Genomic DNA, 12,627 nt, shown 5'->3' on the forward strand with positions numbered 1-12,627 from the left:
CCATTCGGAGATGTTTGCATTATGCTGATAATGCGGCATGTCCCCCCCCGAACTGATCCCGCGTATGACCGCCTGTATAAAATCAGGCCGGTCATCAATCACTTCAGGGCCAGATTTTGGGAGGCCTATGTCCCGGGGCGGGAGGTCTCTATTGATGAGTCGCTCATCAGCTTCAAGGGGAGACTCAGCTTCCGGCAATACATCCCGACCAAGCGAGCGCGGTATGGCGTGAAGATGTATAAACTTTGCGAGAGTACCTCCGGGTACACTTGCAAGTTTATGGTGTATGAGGGACGAGATTCCCGCATTGAACCCCCAGATTGTTCCCCCACTCTGGGTGTTAGCGGGAAAATCGTTTGGGGCCTTTTGCACCCATTGCTAGATAAAGGTTACCACCTTTACGTGGATAACTTTTATACTAGTATCCCTCTCTTTTCATCCCTCGCCGCCAGATCCACGGTCGCTTGTGGGACAGTCCGGAAGAATCAAAGAGGCCTTCCGCCCCATCATTCCCTACATGCTCCTATCCCCCGGGGTGAGTCCCGTGCCTTTTCCCATGAGAACCTGTTGTTGGTCCGGTATAAGGACAAGAGGGATGTCCTTATGCTCACCACAATTCATGGGAATGGCAGCACCCCTGTCCCTGTGCAAGGTACCGCGGGACCGGTCCTCAAGCCCGATTGTATTCTGGACTACAATCGGTATATGGGGGGAGTTGATCTTTCTGATCAAGTCCTCAAGCCATATAATGCCATGCTGAAAACACGGGTATGGTATAAAAAGGTTGCGGTCTACATGGTACAGGTTGCCATGTACAACTCTTTTATACTGTACCAGAACGCTGGCAACACAGGGACATACCTGGAGTTCCAAGAGGTAGTTCTAAAGGCCCTCATCTATGGTGATCGCCAAAGAGTGGGTCAGAGCACCTCTGGAACTTTAGGTCCCCGTATCGTCCCCGGCCAACACTTTCCAGGTGTGATCCCCAACACTGGAAGGTCGGGACGAACCCAGAAAAGATGCAGAGTGTGTCACAGGAAGGGGAGACGGAGGGACACCACCACTCAGTGTGACACTTGCCCCGATCATCCGGGCCTCTGCATAGGCTGCTTCAGGGAGTATCACACTTCCATGGAGTACTAAATTTTCCATCCTTTGCCCTAAATTTCATTCCCCAGAATTCGGCTCCAATGTATCAGTCCAGGGTACATTATCTTCCAAATTTTATTCCAAAATACCCTACCCCCAAAAAATCAAACCCAAAACCTCTTTCCCAATGCCCCTCATAATATCTTTGTCCCCCAAAAATGGGTCATGGGACACAGAGTCAACAGCATTGGAGGTTTGCAGTTGCCTCAAATGCGCAACGCTCTCTCTCTCTCCACCTGAGCGGGTTGCGCATTTGAGGTAACAGAATAGGGATGGCCCCACACATCCCCTTCCCAGAATGATGATTCAGAGTATAGGGTTTGGGGCGGGCATCATTTTTACTTTTGGCTGTACTCTGGTCATCATTCTGGGAAAATAATTGGCATATCAGTTCTAAAATTGCAATTTTCTTCCCCCCCATAGTACTCTTCATCCATTCCTGGAAAATAAATGAAGGGAACACCCATTTGTTCCAAATCTCCACTTCACCCTATACACCTTCCCTAGGGGGTGGGTGTACTGTTTGTAGTATTCTCACATGTGGGTGCTCCTTTCTTGTATTTTCCTCTGAATGTATGTAACTGTTAGGTCCGTAACAAACATTCGCCTCAAATGCGAAGAGTTCTCGCTGAGCTCTGTCGTATTTCCAGGCGACAATTCGGAGTCACATGTTAGTTGTTCCCAGAAAAATGAAGCAGAGTATAGGTTGAAAATTGCAATTTTCAAAAGCTACCCTTCATCCTTTCCTGGAAACTAAATTTAGGAAACACCTGTGCGTTAGAAATGTCCTCTTTACCCCTATACCCAATCCTCAGGGTGGGTACTTTCTGTAATGGTCTCACATGTGGGTGTTTCATTTTTGTATTTTCCTCGGAATGTATGTAACTGTCAGCTACTGATATGCCATAGGCCACAAATACAAAGTGACCTCTATGACTTCTGAGCCTTGTTGTGCGCCCGCCCAGCACGTTACCCCATATGTGGATGTATTTTTATAGTCAGGGGGAAAAGCCCTCCAAAATGTGTAACCCAATTCCTCATATTACCCCTTGTGAAAATGTTAATAATTGGGTAACCCCAGCATTTAACTGTAAAAAAATCTAATTTTTCAATTTATGGCCCACTTTTCAAAAAACCTGTGAGGTGTAAGTACTCACTGTATCACTGTTACGTTCCCCAAGGGGTCTAGTTTCCAAAATGTATGCCATGTGTTTTTTTTTTTTACTGTCCTGGCACCATAGGGGCTTCCGAAATGCGGCATGCCCCCAGAGCAAAATTTGTAACTCCTCTTCTGAGACCTGTAGTGCGCCAGCAGAGCACTTTTCACCCCCATATGGGGCGTTTTCTGAATCGGGAGAAATTGGGCTTCAAATTTTGGGGGGGTATTTTCTGCTTTAACCCTTTGTAAAAATGTAAAATTTTTGGGAAACCAAGCATTTTAGGTAAAATTTTTTTTTGCATATGCCAAAGTCGTGAAACCCCTGTGGAGTATTAAGGTTCACTTTACCCCTTGTTACGTTCCCCGAGGGGTCTAGTTTCCAAAATGGTATGCCATGTGTTTTTTTTTTTGCTGTCCTGGCACCATAGGGGCTTCCTAAATGCGGCATGCCTCCAGAGCAAAATTTGCTTCAAAAAAGCCAAATGTGACTCCTTCTCTTCTGGGACCTGTAGTGCGCCAGCAGAGCACTTTTCACCCCCATATGGGGTGTTTTCTGAATCGGGAGAAATTGGGCTTCAAATTTTGGGGGGTATTTTCTGCTTTAACCCTTTGTAAAAATGTAAAATTTTTGGGAAACCAAGCATTTTAGATATTTTTTTTTTTTTTTTTTTTTTACATTTGCAAAAGTTGTGAAATCCCTGTGGGGTATTAAGGCTCACTTAATTCCTTGTTACGTTCCTCAAGGGGTCTAGTTTCCAAAATGGTATGGCATGTGGGCGGTTTTAGCTGTTCTGGCACCATAGGGGCTTCCTAAATGCAACATGCCCCCCAAAAACCATTTCAGAAAAACATACTTTCCAAAATCCCCTTGTCGCTCCTTCCCTTCTGAGCCCTCTACTGCGCCCGCCGAACAATTAACCTAGACATATGAGGTATGTGCTTACTCGAGAGAAATCGGGCTACAAACACAAGTAAAAATTTTCTCCTTTTACTCTTGCAAACATAAAAAAATTGGGTCTACAAGAACATGCGAGTGTAAAAAATGAAGATTTTGAATTTTCTCCTTCACTTTGCTGCTATTCCTGTGAAACACCTAAAGGGTTAACACACTTACTGAATGTCATTTTGAATACTTTGGGGGGTGTAGTTTTTATAATGGGGTCATTTATGGGGTATTTCTAATATGAAGACCCTTCAAATCCACTTCAAACCTGAACTGGTCCCTGAAAAATATTGAGTTTGAAAATTTTGTGAAAATTTGGAAAATTGCTGCTGAACTTTGAAGCCCTCTGGTGTCTTCCAAAAGTAAAAACACGTCAATTTTATGATGCATTCATAAAGTAGACATATTGTATATGTGAATAAAAAAAAATGTATATTGTATATCCATTTTCCTTACAAGCAGAGAGCTTCAAAGTTAGAAAAATGCAAAATTTTCAATTTTTTCGTCAAATTTTGGGATTTTTCACCAAGAAAGGATGCAAGTTACCATAAAATTTTACCACTATGTTAAAGTAGAATATGTCGCGAAAAAACAATCTCGGAATCAGAATGATAACTAAAAGCATTCCAGAGTTATTAATGTTTAAAATGACAGTGGTCAGAATTGCAAAAAACGCTCCGGTCCTTAAGATATAAAATGGCCTGGTCCTTAAGGGGTTAACAACTGAGGTGCCCCCTAGTTGTTGGTGAGGAGGTTTTCACAAAAGTGATTATAGGTTACACAGGCCTTTTATGGGTACAGCAGTCATTGGTTTAGCAAAATAATTGACACATTGGCCCTCATTTACTTAGAAAATCGGGTTGTAAGTCTATCTTGCTTTCTTACCCGACTGCTTTTTTCCCCTGGTATTTATTATTATGCCGCATCCTGATTGTCGCACGTGGGTTTTGTAGGTTTTGGTTTCCAACTCCTCTGAGTTGTCGGGAAAAAAATCCACAACAATTCATCAAATTCGGGTTGGAAACCTTTATAAATACGTGGGAAAGCTCAGAAATGTCGGGTTACAAAGATGCGCCCAAAAAAACCAGACAAAAGAAGTCTGGTTTAGAATAGTAAATGAGGGCCATTATTGTATCTATTCATTTTTCGTTTACGTTTTTCTGTGGATTTTCTTTGTGAATGGTAGGGGGAGATTTATCAAAACCTGTGCAGAGAAAAGTTGCCCATAGCAACCAATCGCATTGCTTCTTTCATTTTTCAGAAGTCTCTTTAAAAATGAAAGCAAGCTGTTGCTATGGGCAACTTTTCTCTGCACAGGTTTTGCTAAATCTCCCTCAGTAAGGCCTAGACATCTCCTTGGTCTGTCTAGTAAGGAGAAGCTTGAGATGCCTTGTCATAAACTATATAAAAGCAATGAGACCAGAGACAACTGTGCGGCATCTCCTTACCAATATGCTTCCACGTGCTGGCGTATGAATGGCCTCTTCTGATGCTGGCAGTGTTTTGTAACCTCAGAGGGCCATCTATTTACATGGTTTTAGAACAGAAATGAGAAACTGTAATTGAAGATGTTTAATCATGAGATTCCTGATAATAAGAATTTCCGGTAGTCTTGTGATCTCAGTTAGCAGCAAGTACTGGCAGAAGAGTTTTATGTTACAGCTGCTGCTTGTTATATAAGGCAGCATATGAGAATGTTACTGAAATTCAGAGGTCATTATCGGTGGTCTTCTGCGGTGTGAAGGAGAGGAGGTCCCCAATACCCTGGAGAATTTTCCTAGTTATAAGGGACCTCATTTACAGTGCTAGTACATAAATTCTGTATAGTTACAGCCAGCCCAGGCTGAGCTGCTCTTCCTTTGGTAGTATTCCCAGAAGCGGAGTGCTGTTGGGGCCTACTTTAACCTCTACCATCCCAGTTTCTATAAAGAAAAGGGTCAGTCTTTCTATTCTGCTTGTCTTCTGTTTATGATCCATTCCTGGTTTGGCTTCCGTTCGTGTCTAAGTCACATTTGGCTATCCTGTTGGTGTTTGCTTAAAGGGGTACTCCGGCGCTTAGACATCTTATCCCCTATCCAAAGGATAGGGGATAAGATGCCTGATCGCAGGAGTCCCACCACTGGGGACCCCCGTGATCTTGCATGCAGCACCCCAGTTAAAATCAGTCCCCGGTGGGATCCCCGCGATCATGCATCTTATCTCCTACCCAGGATTTTTAGAAGGCAGTGGCCAACATTTATCATTCTTTAGACTGTTTTTTTTGTGTCTGCAAAAAAAGTGCAAGCAGGGTTTTTGCGGCTTTTTGTAAAAAGGCGCAAAGCCACTGAAAAGTGTCTAAAACTACACCATCCCAGACTTAGCTTAGCTTTATGGTGTATGTGGAGAGAGAAATTTCAGATAATGTTTACCTGCACAAAATTTATAAAAATCCTCTGCGACCATTTAATAAATTTGGTGTTCCTACACATTACCAGCACACGAAAAAAAAGTGTAGAAAAATGCTTCACTTACACTGCAATGATAAATGCCGGCCAGTATGTTTTGGAACATGTAGAAAATTATGCAGACTAACAGAAGGGGCAAGTTTCCCCATCACTGACAGTGTCCAAATAGCTAGTTTAAAGGGGTGTTCTGGGCAAAAACATTTTATCCCCTATCTAAAGGATAGGGGATAAAATGTCTGATCGCGGGGGGCCCGCTGCTGAGACCTCCCGCGATCTCCCTGCAGCACCCGCATTCTATGCGGGTGCTGAATCTCTGGTTTCGGTAACCTCCAGGTTTCCGGGACTGGGGACGTGACGTCACACCACGCCCCCTCCATTCATGTCTATGGGAGGGGGCATGCCACTGAGTGATGCAGCAGGCTGGACCACCACATCAGAGCCACGGTTCTCCTAGGCTGCTGTATGTTGACGCTGCTTTATGGTGACGCTGCATATGTTGACGCTGGGCCGTGGTGCCAATGTTGGGACCCTGGCCACATTTCACCTTCTGCCGACACATCTTGCATGTCGCCAGGTTAACATTCTCCGGATGATTATTGAAAAATTGCCACACTGCCGAGTCGCTGATTTTCCCACCCACAGTACACACTGACTGCTACTGCCGCCGTCTCCAGGAACCCCTGTTCCACTGCCGCGAATCAGGTGGCCTACCCCTGGCACTGATGTCCTCCTCAGGTTCCCCAACAGTGTCTGCTTCCGGACCCTGAAAGCTGGCAACACCGCCTCCCACGTCACTCTCCTCATCACTACTTGCCCGCCTACTAGGGATCGACCGATTATCGGTATGGCCGATATTATTGGCCGATAATCACGATTTTGGGCATTATCGGTATCGGCAATTATCTTGCCGATAATGCCCCGCCCCCACCGCACCGCGACACCCACCCCCCCGACCCGCCACACCCCCGACCCACCGCACCGCGTCGCACCCCCCACCGGGCGGTATACCGGTATGGATTTTTGCCCATACCGCTATACCGGTCGGCCCCTCCCCCACCCTCCAAGTCAATAAAAAAATTAAACTTACCCGTAATGGGGGTGGTCCGGGCCATCCATCCTTCCTTCCTTCCTGTAGTGTCCGGGGGCGTTCCGGGTAAAGGGTGAACAGGTCCGGGCTGTCCTTCTTATCCGGCGGTCATCTTCTCCACTCCGGGCAGGCTCCGGCCTAGTACACTGCATAGACGCCGCTACGCCGTGACGTCAGGTGCGTCGCTGCGCACGGGCGTCACTGTGCAGCGGCGTCTATGCAGCGTACTAGGCCGGAGCCTGCCCGGAGTGGAGAAGATGTCCGCCGGAGAAGGACAGCCCGGACCGATTCACCCTCCACCCGGAACGCCCCCGGACACTACAGGAAGGAAGGATGGCCCGGACCACCCTGACAGGTAGGGAAGAGAAGCGGGTGGTGGCGGCGGCCTATGGCCCTGCAAAAGCCACTGCAGATCATTGATTTAAAGCGCTCCCGCTTTAAATCAATGATCTACAGCGGTGTCGCAGGAGGTTAAATAGCCGATAACTTATACCGGAATATCGTTATAAGTTATCGGCTATCAGCCCTAACCTGCACCGATTATCGGTATCGGCCCTAAAAAACCGATATCGGTCGATCCCTACCGCCTACCAGAGGAAGCGGCGATGTCTCCTCCACTTCTTGGCTGAGCATAAAAATGAAGAACCACAGAGTCATTTATAGAAAATGTATTCTACTTTATTAGAAATTCATATGTCTAGATAGACTAAAATGTAAGTATGTGATGTACACAGAGGAATCTAGCAACAAGATAAACAAGCAGGGTAAGTCCCCCCCCTGATAGCAATAGTAATGGTGTATAGTCAATGATAGCAGCAAAAATGTATTGCACATATAGTTTCAATAATAAAACAGCTGTTTTTATTATTGTAGATAACCTGTATTGATTTATGTGCCACATTATGTTGCCATACTGTCCTATTATTAGTTACCAGTCACTATTGTACATGTTACCAACATTATCAATACTATATGTGCAATACATTTTTGCTGCTATCATTGACTATATACCATTACTATTGCTATCAGGGGCTTACCCTACTTGTCTTGCAGCTAGATTCCTCTGTGTATATCATATAATTACATTTTAGTCTATTAGAAATGTATATGTCTATATAAAGTACAATTAATATTTTTCTATAAATTACTCCAGTGGTTCTTTTTTTCATGGTTTATTATTGGGAGATCATTAAAGGAAAACTGTCAGCTTTCTCCCCCTGCACTAACCAGTGGTACTGGCAGTGGTAGTGCGGGGGACGCTGATAAGTTTGATCCTTACTGTGCCCGGATCCGCCGCGCCGTTTGGCCTTAATCTTCTATTTTCTGTATATTCAATGAGGTTCTAACTGGCCAGCTCATCAATATTCCTCCCCTCTCTCTTCATTACAGAGCTGGGAGAAGAGGGAAGGGAGAAATATTGATGAACTGGGTGGCGCTGCGGCCCGCACAGACGTCGGTGCCAGTTAGCACCTCATTTTTATATACAGAAAATAGAAGATTAAAGCCGAACGGTGTGGCGGATCCGGGCACGGTAAGGATCAACCTGATCAGTGCCCCCCGCACTACCAGCCAGTACCGCTGGTTAGTGCTGGGGGAGAAAGCTGACAGTTTCCTTTAATTGCAATCATTACTAATAGGGTTACAGTTTATCACACTCACTGTGGTAGGTTACCTATATATCCCTATTTTTGCTTGTGGCTTTGCTTCTTGGCTGGGCAGTAGCTGCTGACTGTCCTCTAGATTGTCCTCACTAAATAGTGGAGCTGAACCCACAGCATAAGATATTTCTGTGGGGGAGGGAACAGCATTGGACAGGGGCAATGGGAGGACAGGAACTGCTCCTGGGCCATGCCAACTGAGTGTTGTGTCTGAGGAACCCACTGATGACTCTTGCCTGAGGGTGTCAGATGTCACTTGTGATGAAGTGAATGACAGTGTTAACCAGTCACTGATGGCAGATTGGTTGCTGGTCGCGACACGACCGCTAGCTGATAACAGGAGCTCAGACCTCTTGCTGTTACTCCTGCTGCCACTCACCCCTAGTCTGCTGCGACCTCTCCCTGATGAATTTAGGCCTCTGCCACTCCTCTGTGCATGTCCTGGCACTTCTCTGCCTGACATACTTAGTGCGTATATGAGGGGAGTACAATACGCTTCACTACGCTTAAAACAGTATTTGTCTACAACACCAGCAGGTGTGTATTTTTGGCTGGCCTTTCACAGTATCTAGGCCTTTAAGACTTTAACAGGAACAAAATGGTACACCACTTAGATGTACGCACAGGTTACACTTAATAGAGGACAGTGTGCTCTGCTCACCCTAACTGGCTGGCTACTATTAGCTTTTCAGTTGTTGTACACACGAGTGCTGCAGCACACAGTCGCTGTGTACTACACCCAAAATGGCACTTTCTCACTCAATCTCACTCCCTTATCAGTGCTTCTAGGCTGGATTGGGCTTGTGGTAAACCATTGCTGATAGGCTGCATTTGTTTCAGGGTCATCCTGCCTACCCTTGTTCTTGCCTTCCCAGGCTTCCTTGCCCCATGTCCTCACATGTGGATCCGCCATTTTAGATGCCCTGGAGCCTGGACCACACTAAATGTAGTTTAATGTAGTGATTCACACGATTGAATCGCATCGATATTCACATTCATTACGAATCAAATTTTTCCTGAAATTCGTAAAGAATTCAGATTCGTCAGAATCAATTAGCTCATCCCTAAATAGAATACTTGCCGACCACACTAATAGCGGGCCATATAAAGCATGGAAGTTCCAGGGTGCAAAAATGATTTGAAATTTTTCTTAGTAGCTCTCTAGTTTAGAGAAGGTGCGTCTGACCACCCCCATACATTTTAATCTGTCTATAGTACAAGTAATTCATAGTTATTGTGTAATTTTATGTCTGATATTTGTCTTTGTTTGTACCCCATAATTGTAAGCGCTGCAGAATCTGTAGGCGCTATATAAATAAATAAATAATTCATAACAAAATATTGTTCATATTTGCTTTATACTATAGGGCAGTGTTTCCCAACCAGTGTTCCTTTGGCTTTCCGTGGATGCTGGGAGTTGTAGTTTTGCAATAGCTGGGGCACCCTGGTTGGGAAGCACTGCTATAGGGGATGACTTAACCACTTTTGTGCTTCTTATTGATGTTGCTTTTACCTTCTGTCTACAGTTGCAAATGCTGGGTTATGACATCAGCTGGGCTGCCTTCAATATCATTGAGGTGATGAGTGCCTCAAAGTTTACTTTCAAGGTAAGACCTAAAACATTAACCTTTTTTGTTTTTGTATGTGACTGGTTTTGCATTTAAGACCTCTTTTTTTCTTTTGTATGTTGTTCAGAGAATTGGATACCTAGCAGCTTCACAATGCTTTCATGAGAGCACAGACGTTATTATGCTGACAACAAACCAGATAAGAAAGGTAAGAGATCATTGGTTTAGACTCTGTATACATCAGCATTGTATCTGTCATTTATAACAAGCCATAATGCTGTGCTAAATCTGTTGCATATGACAGTCACTGGCAGTACCAAGTTGAACCTATGGACTTAACGTGTACCTCTAGAGTTTTAGGCAAAAAATTACTATTGGGTAGCACTGTTAACATTTTAAATCTTGAAAAGGGAGTACCTTTACCTATCCCCTGTTGTTCCTGCTCCACACTGCATGTAAGTGCATTAGGGGACTCTGTTTCCTGCTCTATCTCCTTAGCACCTGTCTCTGGGGCAAGTAAAATGACATTACACTGGTCTTTCACTGGAGACTTATGCCGTGGAGATGGAAGTTCGGTCTCCTAAAGCACAGTTATATGTGGCTGGGAGACCGGGCGCTCAGTGAAGGTATTTCGGCAACTATTTCAAAATGAACAGTGCAACACTAATTATTCATAAAAGTGCCCAAAACTGTAGAGGTACGTTTTAAAGCGTTTGTTGGGTTTGACCAAAGTGCCTTTGATGAAGCCATAGTAGTTTTGATTTTTTTTTTTTCTCTTTCCCAGTTTCCTAGCATTAGATATATCTATGTTGTCTGGATGTCAGTGGTTATTAGATTTTAGGAACATTGCTTGAGTCTACAGATTTTTATGTTAGTCTGAATTATAATGAAAAATTAGATCTTTTTTTTAGAACCTATTATAACAGTGATGATTTATTTTCAGGATCTAAGCAGTCCTAATCAATATGACACTGGTGTAGCCCTGACTGGGCTGTCTTGTTTTGTCACTCCAGACTTGGCCAGAGATTTGGCAAATGACATCATGACACTGGTAAGTGCAGTAGTAAGAAGACCTCGATAAAAACATATGTTCTACTTTTAAGTGATTGCGTTATAAAAGCATGCTCTGGGCATATAGATGTTGTAGAGCGGCTCCCGTTCTGGCTGACTTCAGCTGCCCTTGTGTTACTTGAGCAACCATTCGATTGAATGGCTGATGTGTAGTGCCATAATTCCCTAGCAGCGACTACTTGAATGTGGTACTCTTGTGCAGAGGAAATACAGTGAAGGGGATGCAGGGCTATAAATGTGCTTTCCCTTAATTGTCAGCATGTGTGAGGGTTCTCAGGAGTCATAAAATTAGAGCATATCTTAAAGATATGACATCACTTTATAATAGTGTTGAGAAACCCCTTTAAAACACAGATTACACATTGTTCCCCAGGTCTATAGCCCATAACGTCAGATACCTGGTATCTGACATGCAAATGCTCATACATCGGCTGAACGCTAATTCACTCAGATTTATCAAGCTGACTGAAACCCAAACTATCTGGTTTTTCCAATAACAACGAATCACAGCTCAACTTTCATTTTACCAAGGCTCATTGGCATATGAAAGCTGAGATGTGATTGGTTATGGGAAAACCAGATTGACTGAGTTTCAGGCTAGATTGATACATCTAGGCCATTTTGTCTAAACTATATAACATTAGTAAAAATGCTTCATATTCCCTATAGATGTCCCACACAAAGCCATATATAAGGAAAAAGGCTGTTCTGATCATGTATAAAGTGTTTCTCAAGTATCCAGAGTCTCTGCGCCCAGCATTTCCAAGACTGAAAGAAAAGTTGGAGGACCCTGATCCAGGTAAGTGTTTTCCCGTCACTTCTTTGTTGTCATGAACCAAACATTGATAAAACTGCTTGTAAGTGACCCATTTTTTCCACTCCCAGGAGTTCAGTCTGCAGCGGTGAATGTTATTTGTGAACTAGCTCGTAGAAACCCCAAAAACTACCTGTCATTGGCTCCGCTGTTTTTCAAGCTCATGACTTCTTCTACTAACAACTGGGTCCTAATTAAAATTATCAAATTGGTAAGAACATTGTCTGTAGTCTCCTCTTCCATCTAACATTACTGCTCAAGCCTCATCCCAAGAAATGACAGGAGTGTGTAGGACAAGATTCATTTAGATTTAAAGGGGTATTCCAGGCCAAAACTTTTTTTTATATATCAACTGGCTCCGTAAAGTTAAACAGATTTGTAAATTATTTCTATTAAAAAATCTTAATCCTTCCAATAGTTATTAGCTTCTGAAGTTGAGTTGTTTTCTGTCTAACTGCTCTCTGATGACTGTGCAGTTCCTATGGGGATATTCTCCCATCATGCACAGCTCCCGGGACGTGACATCATCATTGAGCAGTTAGACAGAAAACTTCAGAAGCTAATAACTATTGGAAGGATTAAGATTTTTTTATAGAAATAATTTACAAATCGGTTTAACTTTCCGGAGCCAGTTGAAAAAAAAGTTTTTGCCTAGAATACCCCATTAACACTTTTAGAACTCCCTTATATTACTGGTCTTTTTCCTCACAACAAGCAGAGGATTTAGTTTGAAA

General features: G+C 43.8%; 1 protein-coding gene across 1 annotated transcript in view; it reads left to right on the plus strand.

Annotated features, from left to right (window-relative positions):
• Window positions 1-12,627, plus strand: part of AP3D1 (adaptor related protein complex 3 subunit delta 1) — a 112,395-nt gene that overhangs the window by 20,696 nt on the left and 79,072 nt on the right. The window contains exons 3-7 of the mRNA XM_056574261.1: window positions 9,967-10,047; window positions 10,136-10,216; window positions 10,952-11,059; window positions 11,749-11,878; window positions 11,965-12,104. Of these exons, the coding sequence (XP_056430236.1) occupies window positions 9,967-10,047; window positions 10,136-10,216; window positions 10,952-11,059; window positions 11,749-11,878; window positions 11,965-12,104 (540 nt within the window). The remainder of the gene's footprint in view (window positions 1-9,966; window positions 10,048-10,135; window positions 10,217-10,951; window positions 11,060-11,748; window positions 11,879-11,964; window positions 12,105-12,627) is intronic.

Source organism: Hyla sarda, chromosome 1 (genome assembly GCF_029499605.1).
Source record: "Hyla sarda isolate aHylSar1 chromosome 1, aHylSar1.hap1, whole genome shotgun sequence".
Lineage (NCBI taxonomy): Eukaryota > Metazoa > Chordata > Amphibia > Anura > Hylidae > Hyla > Hyla sarda.